Genomic DNA, 20,754 nt, shown 5'->3' on the forward strand with positions numbered 1-20,754 from the left:
TAAACACGATCTAATCATGTTCATGCTTAACGCAAGCACCAAATAACAATTATTTAGGTTTAACACCAATCCCGATGGTAGAGGGAGCGTGCGACGTTTTGATCATATCAATCTTGGAAACACTTCCAACACGTATCGTCACCTCGCCTTTAGCTAGTCTCTGTTTATGTCGTAGCTATCATTTCATGTTACTAATCACTTAGCAACCGAACCGGTATCCAATACCCTCGTGCTACTAGGAGTACTAGTAAAGTACACATCAACATCATGTATATCAAATATACTTCTTTCGACTTTTGCCAGCCTACTTATCTACCAAGTATCTAGAGTTGCTCCGCCTCAGTGACTGTTCCCCTCATTACAGAAGCACTTAGTCTCAGGTTTGGGTTTAATCTTGGGTCTCTTCATTAATGCAGCAACTATTTTGCCGTTTCACGAAGTATCCCTTCTAGCCCTTGCCTTTCTCGAAACTTAGTGGTTTTACTAACCATCAACTATTGACGCTCCTTCTTGATTTCTACTTTCGGAGTGTCAAACATCGCGAATCACTCAAAGATCATTGTATCTATCCTTGATATGTTATAGTTCATCACGAAGCTCTCATAGCTTGGTGGCAGTGACTTTGGAGAACTATCACTATCTCATCTGGAAGATTAACCCCCACTTGATTCAAGCGATTGTCGTACTCAGACAATCTGACCACACACTCAACGATTGAGCTTTTCTCCTTTACTTTGTGGACAAATAATCTTGTCGGAGGTCTCCTACCTCTTAACAAGGGCACGAGCATGAAATCACAATTTCATCTCTTTAGAACATCACTTATGTTTCGTGACGTTTCAAAACGTCTTCGGCGCCTTGCTTCTAAGCCATTAAGTATTTTGCACTGAACTATCGTGTAGTCATCAGAAACGTGTATGTCGGATGTTCACAACATCCACAGACGATGCTCGAGGTGCAGCACACCGAGTGGTGCATTAAGGACATAAGCCTTCTGCCCAGCAACGAGGACAATCCTCTGCAAAGTTTGTTACTATCAACTTTCAACTAAATTTTCTCTAGGAACATATAAAAACAGTAGAGCTATAGCGCAAGCTACATCGTAATTCGCAAAGACCATTAGACTATGTTCATGACAATTAGTTCAATTAATCATATTACTTAAGAACTCCCACTCAAAAAGTACATCTCTCTAGTCATTTGAGTGGTACATGATCCAAATCCACTATCTCAAGTCCGATCATCACGTGAGTCGAGAATAGTTTCAGTGGTAAGCATCTCTATGCTAATCATATCAACTATACAATTCATGCTCGACCTTTCGGTCTCATGTGTTCCGAGGCCATGTCTGAACATGCTAGGCTCGTCAAGCTTAACCCGAGTGTTCCGCGTGTGCAACTGTTTTGCACCCGTTGTATGTGAACGTTGAGTCTATCACACCCGATCATCACGTGGTGTCTCGAAACGAAGAACTGTCGCAATGGTGCACAGTCGGGGAGAACAAAATTTTGTCTTGAAATTTTAGTGAGAGATCACCTCATAATGCTACCGTCGTTCTAAGCAAGATAAGGTGCATAAAGGATTAACATCACATGCAATTCATAAGTGACATGATATGGACATCGTCATGCGCTTCTTGATCTCCATCACCAAAGCACCGGCACGATCTTCTTGTCACCGGCGTCACACCATGATCTCCATCATCATGATCTTCATCAACGTGTCGCCATCGGGGTTGTCGTGCTACTCATGCTATTACTACTAAATCTACGTCCTAGCAATATAGTAAACGCATCTGCAAGCACAACCGTTAGTTTAAAGTCAACCCTATGGCTCCTGCCGGTTGCCGTACCATCGACGTGCAAGTCGATATTAACTATTACAACATGATCACCACCCACAAAAACTTTTGTGTTCTACTCGAGAAGACATCTACGCATGAACCTAGCTCATGGTGCCACTGTTGGGGAACGTCGCATGGGAAACAAAAATTTTCCTACGCGCACGAAGACCTATCATGGTGATGTCCATCTACGAGAGGGGATTTCCGATCTACGTACCCTTGTAGATCGCACAGAAGAAGCGTTAAGAAACGCGATTGATGTAGTGGAACGTCCTCACGTCCCTCGATCCGCCCCGCGAACCGTCCCGCGATCAGTCCCACGATCTAGTGCCGAACGGACGGCACCTCCGCGTTCAGCACACGTACAGCTCGACGATGATCTGGGCCTTCTTGATCCAGCAAGAGAGACGAAGAGGTAGATGAGTTCTCCGGCAGCGTGACGGCGCTCCGGAGGTTGGTGATGATCTTATCTCGGCAGGGCTCCGCCCGAGCTCCGCAGAAACGCGATCTAGAGGTAAAACCGTGGAGATATGTGGTCGGGCTGCCGTGGCAAAGTTGTCTCAAATCAGCCCTAAAACCTCCGTATATATAGGGGGAAGAGGGGGAGCCTTGCCTTGGGGTCCAAGGACCCCCAAGGGGTTCGGCCGAGCCAAGGGGGGCAACCCTCCCCTTCCAAACCGAGTCCAACTAGGTTTGGAAGGAGGAGTCCTTCCCCCTTTTCCCACCTCCTCTTTTTTTTCTCTTTGATTTTTTTCCTATGGCGCATAGGGCCTTCTTGGGCTGTCCCACCAGCCCACTAAGGGCTGGTGCGCCACCCCAAGGCCTATGGGCTTCCCCAGGGTGGGTTGCCCCCCCGGTGAACACCCGGAACCCATTCGTCATTCCCGTACATTCCCGGTAGCTCCGAAAACCTTCCGGTAATCAAATGAGGTCATCCTATATATCAATCTTTGTTTCCGGACCATTCCGGAAACCCTCGTGACGTCCGTGATCTCATCCGGGACTCCGAACAACATTCGGTAACCAACCATATAACTCAAATACGCATAAAACAACGTCGAACCTTAAGTGTGCAGACCCTGCGGGTTCGAGAACTATGTAGACATGACCCGAGTGACTCCTCGGTCAATATCCAATAGCGGGACCTGGATGCCCATATTGGATCCTACATATTCTACGAAGATCTTATCGTTTGAACCTCAGTGCCAAGGATTCATATAATCCCATATGTCATTCCCTTTGTCCTCGGTATGTTACTTGCCCGAGATTCGATCGTCAGTATCCGCATACCTATTTCAATCTCATTTACCGGCAAGTCTCTTTACTCGTTCCGTAATACAAGATCCCGCAACTTACACTAAGTCACATTGCTTGCAAGGCTTGTGTGTGATGTTGTATTACCGAGTGGGCCCCGAGATACCTCTCCGTCACACGGAGTGACAAATCCCAGTCTCGATCCATACTAACTCAACTAAAACCTTCGGAGATACCTGTAGAGCATATTTATAGTCACCCAGTTACGTTGCGACGTTTGATACACACAAAGCATTCCTCCGGTGTCAGTGAGTTATATGATCTCATGGTCATAGGAACAAATACTTGACACGCAGAAAATAGTAGCAACAAAATGACACGATCAACATGCTACGTCTATTAGTTTGGGTCTAGTCCATCATGTGATTCTCCTAATGACGTGATCCAGTTATCAAGCAACAACACCTTGTTCATAATCAGAAGACCCTGACTATCTTTGATCAACTGGCTAGCCAACTAGAGGCTTGCTAGGGACAGTGTTTTGTCTATGTATCCACACATGTATATAAGTCTTCATTCAATACAATTATAGCATGGATAATAAACGATTATAATGAACTAAGAAATATAATAATAACTAATTTATTATTGCCTCTAGGGCATATTTCCAACACCACAATCTTCCCGTACTTTATTAAAATCATTCAAATATTCTGCCGATCCAATCTTTCCTTTGAATTAGCCACAATCCTATCTTTAATTAGCCCATCCGTCTAATTAGCTCTTAGAGAGAAAAGTGCAAAAAATGAGGCAGATGTGGGGATCGAACCCTGGTCCTCACAATGGAAAGTTGTTGCCTAGCCAATAGCACAGCAAGGCCGTTATAAATACTTAGAGCAACTCTAGCAGACCCCGCATCCCGCCGGTCCGCAAAACGCGTTTGCAGTTCGCGCAAAACAGCTTTTGCGGGCTGGCACAGATGCAGACCCCCCAAACGGATCCGTAAAAAAGTATATTCACACGGGTCGGCTTTGCGGGGTCTGCTCTTTGCGCCGCTGCATCCCCATATCATCAGCCCGCAAATATCAAATACAACATAATTCAACAATCGAAAAAAAATTGGATTATTCGAATCAAACATAATACAATAATCATCCGCATTATAAATAATTATTCAAAACTTGTCATGAATACAAATACAAATGAATACAAAAATAAGTCGTTGTCCAGCCCTTTGCCAATGTTGTTCAATGAGATCTTTCTGAAGTTGAAAGTGGGCGTCTGCATTTTCAATCTCCTTGTATGTCTGAAGAAAAGCTCTAATGCGGTTTGGGTCTCTAGCTGGTTTCACACGGCTACCCACATTGTCGTAAAGGAATTCTAAGTTCAATCCTCTCTCATCTTCAAGAATCATATTGTGCAGGATAACACAACATGTCATGATGTTCTTCAAGGTTTTCTTATCCCAAAAACGAGCAGGACCACGGACAATGGCAAACCTAGATTGCAAAACAACGAATGCTCTTTCAATGTCTTTGCGGGCTGCCTCTTGCAACTTTGCAAATTCACATTGTTTTTTTGTTTTGGGTTCTTTGATGCTCTTGACAAATGTGCACCAAGGAGGGTATATACCCTCTGCAAGATAGTACCCCTTTGTGTATTCATACACATTGATAGTGTAGTTGCAAACAGGAGCATCACCACTAGCAAGCCTAGCAAACAAATGAGACCGCTGCAACACATTGTTATCATCGAGAGTGCCCGACATATCAAAAAAGCAATGCCAAATCCATAAATCCTCGGATGCTACGGCCTCTAGCACAATTGTTGCATCACGAGACTTGCCACAATACATTCCTTGCCAAGCCTTGGGGCAATTTTTCCAATTCCAATGCATACAATCAATGCTACCTAGAATGCCAGGCCAACCTCTCCTCTCATTAGATGCCATCAATTTCTTTGTGTCATCTTCATTGGGTGCCCGAAGATACTCAGGACCGAAGACACGGATGATCACTTTTGCGAATCTACGCACAGGCTCAATTGTGGTATCTTCACCAATGCGAAGATACTCATCGGCATAGTCAGCCGGAACGCCATATGCAATCAACCGCATAGTTGCGGAGATTTTTTGATATGCACTAAATCCCTTTAAGCCCGCGACATTCCTTCTTTGAGTAAAATACCGGCAATTTGCCTCGCAAGCTTGAACAATTTTCACAAAGACGGATCGGCGCGTTCGGTACCTTCTCCGGAAGAGGTGCGGAGGATATGTAGGGTTCTCCACGAAATAGTCTTGCATCAACATCTCGTTCCCAAGATGGCGATTCCGAGGAATGCACAAACGCCCGACAGTCGATCCTCGCCTCCTCTTCTGGTCTCGTCTTCATGCTCCTTCACGGCAAGCGCCATGACTAATGTTTACTGTCGAAAGTTCGCAAGCATGGTCTTAACATCCGAGCCGTCCGAATCAGACGAATCGGATAGTAAGAACTTCTCGCACGGGGTCAACTCCATCTTCTCGCACAGCTCGCAAAAATCACAAAAAGGGACTAACCGGCGGTGGGTGATCCCGGGCGGCGACGAGGGGGTGCGCTCGGCGGCGGCGGCGGCCGACTCTTCTCGCCGGATCCGAAGGGGCGGTGCAGTGACTCGCCTGCAGATATGGTCGGAATCGCCGGCGGGGCAGCGGCGGAAGGATGGGGAAAATAGCGTAGCCTGAAATGTCCCTCCCGCCAACTGCTTCTCTGTGATGCAGGGCACCGCAACCGCGAGGGGGAAACCCGCGTTTCCCAGGTTGGGTCGGGAATTTGCCACGCCCCTCAAATTTTTTTTGCAGGCCGGGACGGAATGCTGGGTCTGATCGGGCAGGTTTTTCCGTCCCGACCCGTATTTTGACGGTTATTTTGCGGATCGGGGGCGGATGCGGGGTCTGCTAGAGTTGCTCTTAGGGGACAAGTTTATATGAAGTATGGTAGCAAAAAAATTGTGCTAGATCCGCCTCACAAGACGTGTCGGAAAAAGGCCCAACTATTTGCTTCCATATATATTGGACTGCGGGTTTATGTATAAAAATAGAGAGGCTTTCTTATAAAATTTAGATGACGGACTAAAAATACCTATTTTTTTATTAGTAGACTAGCAAAAGGGCCCATGCGTTACAACGGGAGAAAGAAATATCACACGGCACACACTCTTAATTTATAAAAAATGTCTATAATTTAAGAATTTATAGTTACAATACAAATAAAGATGGTCTTATCCTACAAAAATGCAGTTCAAAATTTCACAGGTCTTCTATTTTAACACGGCTTGCATGTAGATTTAATACGTACAAAGAATCAGTCAAGTGACCTTCAGTTTCATCTCTAATCCTGATTTTGTTGACGTGTTCATTCCCAACCTGGATGAGTACCGGTATGAAAGAAAGACGAATAATGACTTATTTATTAAGATTGTACCCTAGATAGTATTTTTATTAAACGTTTAACAGATAAAATAATATCATATTTAAATTCTACATATTTTTCTAATCAAATTCCATATATAATATGTTAAATTTGGAGTTACGGTTTAAAAGATACGAGTATTTAAAAAAATATTTAATATATACTACGAGTTTAATGTCATAAACAGTAAGGGTTTTTTTTGTAAAATCACCTCGATGGGTTTTCCGACGGAAGCGATAGCCTCTTTATTATTAGATAAAGATAAAGATATAGATAAATACGTTCATTTTAGTATTTATTTTTAGAACAAAGTATTCTGGAACGGAAGAGGAAGTGTATAAAATACCCTGATAAAGTAGGAGAAAAACTGAAGCGAACTATCCAGTGCAGCGATGTATAGTGGCGGCACGTTCTAATTTGGAGGTGGCCGGCACCACTCTCCGCATCCTTCGGTTTTCACCCCGATCGGGTAGAGCGTGCGCGTGACACGGCGCGGCCCTGCCAATCCATCACGAAATTCCTCCGTTTTCCGGATACGGAACAGACTGCCGCGCACAAGAAACAAACCACCCCACCGACCGTTGCCTCTCCGGGAGGTGGCGCTGCGGCGCACGGCGAGAAAAGCGACCAAACCCCTCTCAGAAAAAGCGTCCGGGAAAAGCAGAAGCCAGGCGATCGAGCAGCCAAAATCCAAAGCCATTCCATCCTCCGAATCTCTCCAGTGGCACGGAGCCGAGGCCGATCGATGGCACGACGGAAGCCGCCGGCGCAGCACGGAGGAGCCCGGAGCGAGGACGGCCAGGCCCAGACGACGACGGCGCCGCCGCCGCTCAAGCGGGGGCCGTGGACGGCGGAGGAGGACGAGGTGCTGGCGCGGTTCGTGGCGCGGGAAGGGGAGGGGCGGTGGCGCACCCTGCCGCGGCGGGCCGGCCTGCTGCGCTGCGGCAAGAGCTGCCGCCTGCGGTGGATGAACTACCTCAGGCCGGACATCAAGCGCGGCCCCATCGCCGAGGACGAGGAGGACCTCATCCTCCGCCTCCACCGCGTCCTCGGCAACCGGTGCGTGCACGTAACCTACTCCCTGAAATGCGTCCATGCAGATGGTGGAGCTGATGGACGTGTGGCGGTGCACGCAGGTGGTCGCTGATCGCCGGGAGGCTGCCGGGGCGCACCGACAACGAGATCAAGAACTACTGGAACTCGCACCTCAGCAAGAAGCTCATCGCCCAGGGCCTCGACCCGCGGACGCACATGCCGCTCGCCGCTGCCCCCGGCAAGACGGCAGCTGCTCCCGGCAAGACGACAGCAACGCCGGCGGTCGTACCGCCGCAACCTCCGCCCATGCCAGTGCTGCCGACCTCGTCTGCCGCTGCAACTGGATGTGACAGCCCAGCCGACGGAGGCAACGACGACTTGGCCGCGACGATGAGCCTGGACACCGATGGCTTCGAAGGGTTCGGTGACCAGCTTCTCGCCGACTACGCTGCTTCCCGCGGAGGCTTCGAGGACGTCATGGGGTGTCCAATGGTGGACGACGACACCTTCACCTCGTTCCTCGATTCCTTGATGAATGACCGCCAGTTGGCCGCTGATCGCAAGGATGTGATGAACGATCAGGGCGGCGCTAGCTAGCTGATACAGATTTATGAATGCACTGTAATCGTGGATCAGAATAAAAGGTTAACGACGATCAGGGTACGTACGCATGAGTTGCTCCACGGTTCGATCTGGTGACATTTGTGATTGTGTGTGTGTGTGATGAAAACCACTAGTACGAGGATGTAACGTGTGGATTGCACAGACAGAAGGTATACATTTGTAGAAGGTGCGAATTAATGAATCAGTGTGTGTGCTCACCTGCTGCTCAGGCGTACGTTATGTCATGTGAACCTGCTGGCGAGTGCCGACCGAGTGGCCAAAATTGAGTAGGTGCAGCCCATAAACCTGCAGGTCCATCCGTCTATATAAGGCCGAGACGCGTACAGTACAGCTCATGTTTTGTGGCAACGTACGTACGCGTGCCTCCATCGCATTTTGCCGTACCTGCGCCGCGCCGCCCTGTCCGAATTGATTCCGATGTCGACTGGACTCAGGAAAGTATTGCCCCGGATCTTTCTCCTCGGCAGGGTTCACCAGATTGCGGGTACGCAGGATAATGATACGTATATACTCCCTCCGTTCCTAAATATAAGTCTTTTTAGAGGTTTTACTAAAAGAGAACATATGGATGTGTATAGACATACTTTAGAGTGTAGATTCATTCATTTTGCTTCGTATGTAGTCTCTTAGTGAAATCTGTAAAAAGACTTATATTTAGAAACAGAGGGAGTATATCAGCACGTACGTATGATGCAAGCAAAGGGAAAAGGATGCGCACATACACAAATGGAACACTGGTTTCCACCACATGTCTAACACGCGCATGCCGGACAATGCAAACATGAACAGAGAATCTATCAATCTACGAATACACGCACCTTTTTAGTTGAGCAGCAGGCCATCCATGCGACCATGTAGCATTGCAGCTCTGATCTGCTCCTGGAAAAAATGCTTCAAGTTGCATGGCTGTTACTACTTACTTGCCGAGGAAACAGATTGAGCAAGCTTAGCTAGAGGAGCGTAGAGTAGAGGCATCGACACTTGCACGTGTGGAGCTCTGGCTCTGGTGCTATATAGGAGTAGTACAGAACGGCGTCTGCGAATTTACCCACCGTTGCGACCGGCCGTCGTCCAAATGGACTGTCAGGTTGGATTGTATGCATGAAATTGTACGTGGGATTGACCGGTAGCTGCAAAATCCGCGTTTTTCCAGACAGGCAGACGTATTATCTGACTCTGAGGCATCTCGAAGCACGCCTTCGAAGGGCGTAGACGTAGAGCAACGGGTTTCCGTCTTCAGAGAATGCTTACGTAGAGCATCTGCTCCGCTTTCAGCGTCCCCTTTGTCCGGTGGAGCGCCGCGGCGAGGGGCTGTGGGGAGGTAGAGATGGCCTTCGCGTCGTTGCTAGTGGCGCCGCTGCCCCCGCCGCCTCCTGCCGCGAGGGCAGGGTGGAGGCTCGCAAGGCCGGCCCCTCGGCGGCTCGTCCTGGCGGCATCCAGCCGGGGCGGCGGCCCGGCCCCGGCCCCGGCCCCGCCGACGTTCGACCGTCTGCGGGAGCAGCTCCTCCAGCTCCACGCCGAAGCCGACCTCACCCAGTCCAAAGGTACACAAATTCCTCGACTCCATTGGCATTGGATGCGTTGTTCTTCCGGAAACAGTTATGGTGAGTCCGCGGGAGGAACTATCTGTGTGGACAGGGGTACCCAGTCCAAAGGTACACAAATTCCTCAACTCAATTGGCATTGGATGCGTTGTTCTTCCGGAAACTGTAATGGTGAGTCCGTGGGAGGAGCTATCTGTGGGTAGGGCCATAGGGGCACAACATATTTCTTGTATTGCACAAGTGCACATTTTATTTCTAGACTAGAATACTCACTGCACAAGTGCATGATATCCTTTTTACTGACTGAATTCTTTCTTGTAGCAAATAGTGCTCGGGTGAGGCTTGTGCGCTTGACCGAGGCCGCGGAGAATCTCAAGAAGAGAGCCGTGGTCAGTGTCCGGATGGGCAGGGAGAATGAGGCGGTGGACTTGCTTGTGCAGAAGAAGAAGTTGACCAAAGCTTTGGAGAACATAAAAGAGCGCATTGAGCTGCTCGACAAGCTTTCCGCAAAGATTAGTGAGGTTATGACATGTTCTTTATCATCATGTGATATATGATATTTTTTTCGTTCTTAAAGTTGATATGTTTTTTCTTAACTTGTACCAAAACCACATGATGCCTTGCTGAGTCATACTTAGACCGTGTCACACTGTTCCTGTGATAATTCTGCTGATTACGTCACTTATGACTTTTACAAGCTGTTCCTTAAAACAACAACTAACATAAACCACTCCCGCTCAGAAATTTTCTCCAAATTTCATCCGCCTGTATATTTGAAACATTGTTTGTTGTATCCAGGTTATTTCGGTGAAGCAGAATATGCTAATTGAACACGCGTTGCATCCAGGGACGACTAATGTTGAAGACTCCAATGACGATATAAGAGTATTCTCCGGTAAAATTGATGATCGGGTGGATGAGACTAGTGATTCCAACTTGGCTGGCCAATCCGAGAGAAGTGAACTTCAGATGACTGATAGCTTCACATCCTCCAAGGATCCTGACCCAACAAACATCATGGATGATCATTCTGCATATGATGATTTTGTGCAGCATATTGATTCACAGCTGAATTCGTTACAATGTGAAATTGAGCACTACACCAATTTCCAGTTAGCAAAAGAGGTGGACACTCAACAGTCTATAAATGACAAGTTGCACAAATTGTCAACCATATTGAAGCTTATAAATGAAACTAGAGAAAGGTTAGTCTTCAAGAGGGAGCAAGAAAAGTTCAAAATGCATTAATATATGTATTGTATCTGGCTTTTTTTGGCGTCGCCAAACTGAATATGCGTGAGCTTCATTACGATAACTAACTTTTCCAGGATTGCGATGATTTTGGATAACACAGTAAGTGAGAGTGGATCTGATGGCTTGAGATGATGGCAAACTACAAAACATGGAATTAATCATGTCAAGCACTGTCTCTTCCTTTGGTAAGTTGTCCCATTGCTTCAGTTACACCGCACAGAACTCATACTATCCTGTTCTTCTATGTATCCTTAATACATATCCATACAATCCGGGTGAGAAATATGTAAAGAAATCTTGAAGCTGTGGCTATGACCAACCACATTACAAGAACATATGACTCCAAGTTCAATTGTATACGACAATGTACGACTCCAAGATCAACAGTAACAGACACTATTTCGACTACTTGTAATATGGAAGGGTATTAAATAGGTCACGCGTACATGTTTAGATTTTGGAATGCTAGTTAGCAAAGTATCATATGATATCAATCATTGTGGTATGATATATCTCATTTACATAATACACACTCATAAGTTTCCAATTATGTCAGCAAGAGCAACATTTCCACATTTTGCAAGGCCTAGCTGATCAAACTGGTCTGAGATCATTGTGACGTCTTTCTCATCGATCTTCCCCATCTCTTTCAGCTTGTAGATCATAAAGTCTGATTTACTGTTGCATATGGAGAAGGCAATCACACGTTAATCACATGTGAAGTAGCTTGCTTGAACGCAAAAGGCATAGTTGCCCTGTAATGCGACATAAACATACTTTTGAATTAATCTGATGACAAAAATAATGTAGAAGCTGTGAAGAACTGAACTGATGAAAAGTAACTTCTATGTAAGCTTTTGGGTTATCAATGCATATTACAACTATGTCACCTTGCCCCATGTACAACAACTAATCAACTATAGAGTATTAAACTCCCTCTCTTGATTTCTGACATAATTTTAAGAAAAAAAGGTTTGTCCTAGTTCCGTTATACACAATAGGTCCTTACAGTTGGTCACTGAAACTTTTGAATTATTTTGCAAAACATGAATGCATACTCGGGAGCTAGGATGATCTTGTTTGCCATGTATGCAGCCATGCAGCTAGATGCGGCATACATATGCAGCAAGCTTTTATATATGAAAGTAATGTCTTCTAAAATAATATAATCACCATGTTTGTGTTATATTTATTGTTTCCTTGCACATTTGGTAAAAGTGTCTTCCAGAATATTATAATCACCATGTTTGTGATATTTATTGTTTCCTTGCATGTTTGGTCAAAGACTAAAAGGAATGGCAAATTGTTAGCTCTTTGTCGTGCAAGAAATTAAGAAATATCCTACCATCAGATAAATTAGTTTCCACATATGGTAATAATATGATGTAATCATTGAAGATAAGCAGCAGACCAGAAGCACATGTTAAGTACAAAATTCCTTGACATGGTAATTGATGGAAAATTTACAATACCTTACAGCTGCATCATTATCAATGTCTGCAGCAAGCGGCTCATTGTCCATTTTCTTCTGGAGGATCCATTTTGTAGTTCGTCGGTTCCTTCTGTCCATCCTTAGATCCGTTAGGAACAAAAATGCCTTGCCAACTGCCAAAGTGCTAACCAACAGACACACGGTCGCGGAGAGCCTTCCAGCTGTAGTTGAGAAGCCATAATCCCCATATCCAACTGTTGTCACCGAAATGACTGATAAATAGAAGCTGTCAATCCAATTTAGACCCTCCACCCCATGTACTATGATTGTACAAATTGAGATAGATCCTGCAACAACGCCTAGTGCAAGTAGTACTTTGATCTTCCCTCTTGACCTTTTCTTTTCAGCATCGATCATGTATGTGTCAAATACCTTGTTCAGCTTATTATCATCCATTGTGCTAAGTAGGACTGCTCTCTGCTTGTCAAGCACATTTGTCAACAGCCCATTCAGCATAATGTCAACAAAGCGAACACCTATTAGTAGAAACAGGCATGTGAACACCTTTGTGAAGGTAGTGCAAGGGACTATGTCACCATACCCAATGGTGCACAAGCTTATGATGGTGAAGTACAGGGCATCCACTAACTTAAACGTGGATTTCCCCTTGAAGCCTTCAACATTTGTCATGTACACAATGACTCCTATTGAGATGTATAGGATGACACTAACAATGGCCTGCCTTGTAATTGATGGTGTGTATTGTGCAGCAGGGCTTTGCTTGTCAAGCTCATGTGCACAAGGAGCTTCTTTGATTGACGTGAATATAGAAGGAGAAGAACGCACCCGCTGTAAAGTTGGTGTGGATACTATATTGGTGTTTTCGTTAGTGGCTGGAGGTTGATTGAGAGTACTGAGGCTAGCTTTGACATTAGTGTCTGGATGAAAGGAAGGCGCACACCTGTTTGGGACATCGCAGGATTTGCTTCTGTCTTGCTTGGAGGAAGAGTACTTCTGATTACGCTGGAATAGAGGCAGCAGAGGCTCCTCCGTGGAAGACATATTTGATCTAGGATTCATGAGCTTGCAGTTCTCAGGTTGGGCTATCATCACTTTATATACATGGTGGTTCTGCTGAGACCTTGACAATGGAAGCGGTAACCATCAGACTGTCAACCAGGGATGTACACTTCCCTGGTGTTTCTGAGGTGAAAAGATCTTGAAGCATATCATTCTTATTTATTCCAGCATTTAAATCATGTAGTTTCTAGTATGTTGCATAGTTGTTGATACAAGAGGCAACTGATGAAAGGGACAGAAAGGATGAGCATATCCGTTCCTTAGTATCTGACAATTTCTTTTGATATCAGAAACTAAATTGCTAGGTTCATCTCTAAAATTAAAACAGATTTGCTATACTGTGAATTCCCACCTCTACCTTTTCTTCCCAGTTGATTCCCACTTTTAGCCTTTAGTAACTCATTGCAAACTTCTTTGCTAAGTGATTCTGGATTTGCACTGAATCTCTCTCTATGCTCTCTGGTTAAGGGTGATCTTCATAGTTCCCTGTGTTGTTGCAGGAGTAACTGTGCACTGGCTCGCCACTTGCTGCACGTGCGCTAATTAGGTTCCCCGACATTAAATTTCGTGTTAGATTTTGGTGCAGGTACCAAGTTGACAAATGATAACGGCTTATCAACCTTCTGATCTTGCAAGTTGGCCCTCCGCTCTCTGGGATGATCCATCAGAATTAAGGCAGTGCCATATTCTGCAGGACTCCGTTCTGCAACTGGAGTGTGGACAAGTCTATTTCTTGTGGTGCTCAGATCTTGTTGTCAGCGAGGGAGGTACGATTGCACCGACTGAAAGCTTCTCGAGCTGAAGAAACTTGGTTCCGGGTCATCTATGTCTCTTCGAGTGGTCGGTGTCTCTATGGATCATACGATCTGGAGAGAAGGCTGTAGGCAAAACTGTACTACCCCGTGCAGATTCTACGGAAGACTGGAAGATATAGAGGTCCCAACTTCCAAGCAAGCAGTGGAGCTTCTGACATTAACGTACATAATGAGACTGCGCCATGAATATATTTATCATGTATCCAGAGACCAGAGTTTGTAGCTTCATCATGTTCATCACTCATTTTATAGGCCCCTGTGTAAAAGTAGCTGCCCAGAAATTTAGTGTCCTGAATAAATACACTATACTTACTATAAGGATGGCTTGTTTTAGCCTGGACAAGATATCCATTTTTTTCCCTTTGCAAATTATATCATGAGTTTCCACCCAAATGACGAAACATGTAAAAATGGTGCGACTAGAGAGAATTATCATAGTAATTAGCTACTTCCTCTATAAACAAATATGAGACGTTTTAGGTCACTACTTAATAAGTAATCTAAGACATCTTATATTATTTTTTTATAAAGGGGGTAGTTAGCGATGGGTCTGCTCTGCTGACCAGTTTTGTAGTTGGCCACATTGGTGATGTACTGATATAAAAGGTGTTAGAATATATTGTATAGGAGAGTAGTTCAAACTTCTATCTCCCTACCCTGCCGTGTTTATTTCTCTCTCTTTCTATCTCTGTAAACCGATCGTTAAACGATCTTCTCATCAATTTGTAAGCCAATGCAATCCTTGTATAAATATCAATGCGGTCCGAGCAAAGGGTTTAACGCTTCCACAATATTTCACATGGTAACAGAGCCTCTTCCTCAATAGATTGAAAGAGATCGCATCTAGTTACCCTCCGCGGCCGAGAAGATGTCGGGCACCGCCACAACTCCCAGCACCATGGGCGCGCTCTCCACCACCTCATCATCTACCTTCGCCTCCTCCTCCACAGCCACCACCACACCTCTCGGACCGCCGCCTCAAGAGAAGCTCACGAGGGGCAACGTCCTGCTATGGAAGGCCATCGTGCTACCCCAAATCAAGGGTGCACAGATGGAGCACCACCTCGACGTGAAGAGCCCGGCACCATCGACGACTCTCACCATCACCAAGGACGGGAAAGAAGAGCAAGTCGCCAACTTCGCCCGATCCCTCTGGTATGCACAACAACAAAAACTCCAAGGGTACCCCGAGGTGTGGCGCGCCATCCACGCCATGTTTGTTGTTCAAAGTCAAGCTCAGGCGATCAATACTCGCACTGAGCTCACGAATCTACAAAAAGGTACTATGACTATGGCTGAGTACCTTGGAAAAATTAAAACTCTTATAGATGAAGTTGCTTGTACCGGCGCCGCCCTCTCTGATGCGGAGATCACGTCCAAGATCCTCGCCGGCCTCGATCTGGAATATAATCCAGTCGTGTCGGCGCTCGCGGCTCGGGTGAAGCCTGTCATGATTCAGGAGCTATACAGTCAGCTCCTGAGCTTTGATGCCCGCCTCACCCTCCTCCATGGCACTAATCTTTGCCGATCGTCCGCTAACTCTGCCTACCGCGGTCGTGGTCATGGGCGTGGGCACCAACACGGCTGCAGTCGTGGTCGTGGTGCCTCTCCAGGTGATGGAGGTCGCCCTACTGGCGGAGGCTACGGTGGTCCTCCGGCAACACCAGCGGTGGCGGTGGCTTTAACAACAACAACAACAACAACAACCGTCGCGCCCCTTCTTCTCGTGGACGGCCTCGCTACCAACTGTGCAAGAAGCCCGGCCATGAAGTGATGGACTGCTGGCACCACTACGATGAGGACTACGTCCCTGATGCCTGTCATGCTGCTGTTGCTGCCATGCGTGATCAAGGAGGCGATGGTGTTTGGTACGTTGATTCTGGTGCCACAGATCACGTAACCAGTGAACTTGAGCAACTTGCTCTCCGGGAGAAGTACCTCGACAATGAACAAATTCATACTGCAAGTCATGGAGGTATGGCTATTTCTCACATTGGTCAAGCTTTGATTAGTTCCCCTACTCTTAAACGTGATCTTATGCTCAAAGATGTCATTCATGTCCCTCAAGATGACAAAAATCTTGCATCTATGTCTCGTTTAGCCACTGATAATAATGTTTTCTTTGAAACTCGCCCTCGTTACTTTTTCATAAAGGATCGGGTCACGACGGAACTTCTACATCACAGTAGATGCATCGGAGGACTCTACCAATCACATCCGGAGCACTCAACGCAAGAATCGTCAGGTCTATTCTGCCATCAAGCCATCTTTGGCACGGTGGCATCAACGTTTAGGACATCCTTCATCGGCTATTGTCAAACAAGTAGTCAATAAAGATAGTCTTCCATTGTCACATAGTTCTCTCAATGAGTTTGTTTGTGAAGCTTGTCAATGTGCCAAGAGTCACCAACTTCCTTATCCTAAGTCAAGTGGTGTGTCTCATGCTCCTTTAGAGCTTACTTTTAGTGATGTATGGGGTCATGCCCGGGATTCCTTTGGAAGAAAGAAATACTATGTTAGCTTCATTGATGATTACAACAAGTTCACCTGGATTCATTTGCTTAAGTTTAAATCTGAAGTGTTCTCTGTGTTTCAAGAATTTCAAAAGCTAGTTGAGAGACATCTTAACAGAAAAATTATCTCAGTCCAAAGTGACCCGGGGGGGGGGGAGAATATGAAAAACTAAACTCTTTCTTCCGCAACATTGGCATTGCACATCATGTCTCTTATCCCCATGCGCATCAACAGAATGGCTGTGTTGAGCGCAAACATCGTCACATTGTAGAGGTTGGTCTTTCTCTTTTAGCTCATGCTTCAATGCCTCTCAAATATTGGGATCAAGCTTTTATTACTGCCACATATCTTATCAATCGTCTCCCGAGTAAAGTTATTGGCAATACTACTCCCTTAGAGCGTCTTTATCATCATAAACCACACTATGCATCTCTCAAAAAGTTTGGGTGTGCTTGTTATCCCAACTTACGTCCATACAATTCTCATAAGCTTGAATTTTGCTCCACTCAGTGTGCTTTCCTTGGATACAGTAACCTTCACAAGGGTTAGAAATGTCTAGAAATTGCAACCGCACGCATCTATATTTCTCGTGATGTTATTTTTGATGAAACTCTCTATCCATTTGCCAAGCTTCATCCCAATGCAGGAGCCCTCCTTCGTGCTGAAATCGCACTTCTTCTGGGCTATGTTCCTCTTCCTGATCACGGGGGCGAACTAAACAAACTTGATCATATGGGAAATTCTAATAACCTTGTTGATACATGTGCAACTTCAGGATGTCATTTCATGTGTGCAGAGCAAGACACTGACAGGCAGTTCAATGCTGAACCTGTTGATGGCATGAGATCCGAAGCAGATCAACGCATCAGTCCCCATGGTTCCAACAACTCAGGGACGTCCAACCAACGAACGCTGACTGAGCCCAGCGCAGTTAATATGCCTAGAGGAGATGCAACGAATGCAAGACAAGTTCAGTTGACTGGACTGCTGGATAATTTTGTGCACAGTCAGGAAACATCTTCTGCAACAGTCTCTAAAGAACTTGAAAGTTCTCGAAGAGCCTGAAGATCCCGCAGCCTCTAAAGAAGTTCTTCAGCAAGACGGTCCTACAGTCCCAGTTCAAGTTCTCCATCGAAGGCATACCAGATCTCAATCAGGTGTTGTCAAGGAAAAGAAATACATTGATGGCACAATAAGGTATGATAAAACCAAGCATGTTTTTCTTGCCACTGCTTGTGAACCAAGTAATTTGCATGATGCTCTCGCTAACAAAGACTGCAAAACGACTATGGGCAGTGAATATAATGCACTCATTGATGGGGTTATAGCCCTAGGGTAGGGTCATAGGCCTGACCTACAAGTCCTACCCAAGGGCACCTCATTATTAGCTTGAAGATCACAAGATACCTACCGACTGGATTAAGACAACCTCTTGTCCACTCGGTAGAGAACCACTCGGAGGATTACCTTATACTCAACGACTGGATTCCACTCGGTTAAGAACAGAAGCCATTCGACATCGAAGGCCAGAAGCCACCCCAGAGAGGCCAACGGGCATACGTTAGAATAATGTAGTTATTGTCATTTATGGCATACGTTACCTGTAACGTATGCATTTATTCTCACTTATTGCACCCTTGAAGATGGACACTTATGAGGGGCAGCGCACTCTATATAAGCCACCCCTCCCCTCTGGCACAAGGATTCACATTCTGTAACACCTATATTCCACTCGACACCAAAGCTCCAGAGCACTGAGACGTAGGGCTATTACCTCCACCACAGAGGGGTCTGAACTCATACAACCTTGCCATAGCTAGGACTCTGCCCTCTACTTTCATTCCCTACTCATCTACTGTCACGCTTATTCCCACGACACTCATGACAAACAAAATCTGACATTTAGTACCACCTACACATGGCAATAATGTTATTGACTGTAAGTGGGTCTATAAGATAAAGAAAAAGGCTGATGGAAGTATAGATAGATACAAGGATAGATTGGTTGCTAAAGGTTGTAAACAGAGATTTGGAATTGATTATGAAGACACCTTTAGCCCTGTTGTTAAACCAGCCACAATTTGACTTGTATTATCTATTGCTATCTCTAGAGGATGGGGTTTACGACAGCTAGATGTTGAGAACGCGTTTCTTCATGGTGTTCTTGAGGAAGTAGTGTTCATGCGGCAACCACGTGGATATGAGGATCAAAGCAAACCACACCATGTTTGCAACCTAGATAAAGCATTGTATGGGTTGAAACAAGCCCCAAGAGCTTGGTATTCCAGGTTAAGCATACAACTACAACAGCTTGGCTTTACCCCCTCCAAAGCAGATACAGTTGGGGAACGTCGCATGGGAAAACAAAAATTTTCCTACGTGCACGAAGACCTATCATGGTGATGTCCATCTACGAGGGGGATTTCAGATCTATGCACCCTTGTAGATCGCACAACAGAAGCGTTAATAAACGCGGTTGATGTAGTGGAACGTCCTCACGTCCCTCGACCCGCCCCGCGAACCATCCCACGAACTGTCCCACGATCCGTCCCACGATCCGCTCCGATCTAGTGCCGAACGGACGGCACCTCCGCGTTCAGCACACGTACAGCTCGACGATGATCTCGCCTTCTTGATCCAGCAAGAGAGACAGAGAGGTAGATGCGTTATCCGGAAGTGTGACGGCGCTCCGGAGGTTGGTGGTGATCTAATCTCAGCAGGGCTCCGCCCGAGCTCCGCAGAAACACGATCTAGAGGAAAAACCGTGAAGGTATGTGGTCGGGCTGCCGTGGAAAAGTTGTCCCAAATCAGCCCTAAAACCTCCGTATATATAGGTGGGAGGGGAGGGGCCTTGCCTTGGGCTCAAGGAGCCCCAAGGGGTTCGGCCGAAGGGGGGGAGGAGGAGTCCTCCTCCAATCCTAGTCCAACTAGGATTGGAAGGTGGAGTCCTTCCCTTCCTTCCCACTCCCCCCTTTTCTTTTTCTTTCTCCTTGATTTTCTTATCTCCCTGCGCAGGGGCCTCTTTGGGCTTGCCTACCAGCCAACTAAGGGCTGGTGCAGCACCCTTAAGGCCTATGGGCTTCCCCGGGTGGGCTGGCCCCTCCGGTGAACATCCGGAACCCATTCGTCACTCCCCGTACATTCCCGGTAATGCCGAAAACTTTTCGGTAATCAAATGAGGTCATCATATATATAAATCTTCGTCTCTGGACCATTCCGGAAACCCTCGTGACGTCCGTGATCTCATCCGGGACTCTGAACAACATTCAGTAACCAACCATATAACTCAAATACGCATAAAACAACGCCGAACCTTAAGTGTGCAGACCCTGCGGGTTCGAGAACTATGCAGACATGACCCGAGGGACTCCTCGGTCAATGTCCAATAGCGGGACCTGGATGCCCATATTGGATCCTACATATTCTACGAAGATCTTATCGTTTGAACCTCAGTGCCAAGGATTCATATAATCCCGTATGTCATTCCCTTTGTCCTTTGGTATGTTACTTGCCCGAGATTCGATCGTCAGTATCCGCATACCTATTTCAATCTCGTTTACCGACAAGTCTCTTTACTCGTTCCGTAATAAAAGATCCCGTAACTTACACTAAGTCACATTGCTTGCAAGGCTTGTGTGTGATGTTGTATTACCGAGTGGGCCCCGAGATACCTCTCCATCACACGGAGTGACAAATCCCAGTCTTGATCCATACTAACTCAACGGACACCTTTGGAGATACCTGTAGAGCATCTTTATAGTCACCCAGTTCCGTTGTGACGTTTGATACACACAAAGCATTCCTCCAGTGTCAGTGAGTTATATGATCTCATGGTCATAGGAATAAACACTTGACACGCAGAAAACAGTAGCAACAAAATGACACGATCAACATGCTACGTCTATTAGTT

The 20,754-nt window shown here is 46.1% G+C and overlaps 3 protein-coding genes, 1 long non-coding RNA gene and 1 other non-coding gene across 8 annotated transcripts; 3 read left to right on the plus strand and 2 right to left on the minus strand.

Moving 5' to 3' along the window:
• Window positions 1–6,854: 6,854 nt before the first annotated feature.
• On the plus strand, window positions 6,855–8,264 carry LOC123440133 (transcription repressor MYB5-like). The gene is made up of 2 exons (XM_045116707.1): window positions 6,855–7,605; window positions 7,683–8,264. Exons 1-2 carry the CDS (start codon window positions 7,292–7,294, stop codon window positions 8,176–8,178), a joined length of 810 nt encoding a protein of 269 aa, XP_044972642.1. The 5' UTR covers window positions 6,855–7,291; the 3' UTR covers window positions 8,179–8,264.
• A 136-nt stretch (window positions 8,265–8,400) lies between these two features.
• Window positions 8,401–9,199, minus strand: LOC123440134. The gene is made up of 3 exons (XR_006630284.1): window positions 9,024–9,199; window positions 8,590–8,727; window positions 8,401–8,490 (listed from the first exon to the last, which is right to left on the minus strand). It is a non-coding gene; the product is annotated as an uncharacterized LOC123440134 (long non-coding RNA).
• A 318-nt stretch (window positions 9,200–9,517) lies between these two features.
• LOC123444201 lies at window positions 9,518–14,690 on the plus strand. 4 transcript variants are annotated; one of them, XM_045120837.1, is made up of 6 exons: window positions 9,518–9,749; window positions 10,071–10,270; window positions 10,548–10,954; window positions 11,078–11,188; window positions 13,209–13,643; window positions 14,102–14,690. In XM_045120837.1, the coding sequence occupies exons 1-4, from the start codon at window positions 9,533–9,535 to the stop codon at window positions 11,133–11,135; spliced, it is 882 nt and encodes a 293-aa protein (XP_044976772.1). In that variant the 5' UTR covers window positions 9,518–9,532; the 3' UTR covers window positions 11,136–11,188; window positions 13,209–13,643; window positions 14,102–14,690. The 4 variants fall into 4 exon arrangements, with proteins under 4 accessions (XP_044976772.1, XP_044976773.1, XP_044976775.1 ...); XM_045120838.1 differs by lacking the exon at window positions 13,209–13,643 and having other exon boundaries at window positions 14,090–14,690; XM_045120840.1 differs by lacking the exon at window positions 13,209–13,643.
• LOC123444200 (two-pore potassium channel 2-like) lies at window positions 11,195–13,545 on the minus strand. Its single transcript, XM_045120836.1, has 2 exons — window positions 12,476–13,545; window positions 11,195–11,681 (listed from the first exon to the last, which is right to left on the minus strand). The coding sequence occupies exons 1-2, from the start codon at window positions 13,543–13,545 to the stop codon at window positions 11,537–11,539; spliced, it is 1,215 nt and encodes a 404-aa protein (XP_044976771.1). The 3' UTR covers window positions 11,195–11,536.
• A 991-nt stretch (window positions 14,691–15,681) lies between the features above and the next one.
• Window positions 15,682–15,820, plus strand: LOC123445822. The gene has a single exon (XR_006631191.1). It is a non-coding gene; the product is annotated as a small nucleolar RNA Z247 (small nucleolar RNA).
• The last annotated feature ends 4,934 nt before the right edge of the window (window positions 15,821–20,754 follow it).

This window comes from Hordeum vulgare, chromosome 3H (assembly GCF_904849725.1).
Source record: "Hordeum vulgare subsp. vulgare chromosome 3H, MorexV3_pseudomolecules_assembly, whole genome shotgun sequence".
In the NCBI taxonomy this organism is placed as follows: domain Eukaryota; kingdom Viridiplantae; phylum Streptophyta; class Magnoliopsida; order Poales; family Poaceae; genus Hordeum; species Hordeum vulgare.

Excerpts from the sequence above, each read along its gene's own strand:
- LOC123444200 (XM_045120836.1), bottom strand. The coding sequence starts at position 13,545 with ATGATAGCCCAACCTGAGAACTGCAAGCTCATGAATCCTAGATCAAAT. Across the intron at positions 11,682-12,475 it reads GATAATGATGCAGCTGTAAG|TAAATCAGACTTTATGATCT; the intron begins GTATTGTAAATT and ends CATATGCAACAG.
- LOC123440133 (XM_045116707.1), top strand. The coding sequence starts at position 7,292 with ATGGCACGACGGAAGCCGCCGGCGCAGCACGGAGGAGCCCGGAGCGAG. Across the intron at positions 7,606-7,682 it reads CACCGCGTCCTCGGCAACCG|GTGGTCGCTGATCGCCGGGA; the intron begins GTGCGTGCACGT and ends CGGTGCACGCAG.
- LOC123444201 (XM_045120837.1), top strand. The coding sequence starts at position 9,533 with ATGGCCTTCGCGTCGTTGCTAGTGGCGCCGCTGCCCCCGCCGCCTCCT. Across the intron at positions 9,750-10,070 it reads CGACCTCACCCAGTCCAAAG|CAAATAGTGCTCGGGTGAGG; the intron begins GTACACAAATTC and ends TCTTTCTTGTAG. Across the intron at positions 10,955-11,077 it reads ATAAATGAAACTAGAGAAAG|GATTGCGATGATTTTGGATA; the intron begins GTTAGTCTTCAA and ends TAACTTTTCCAG.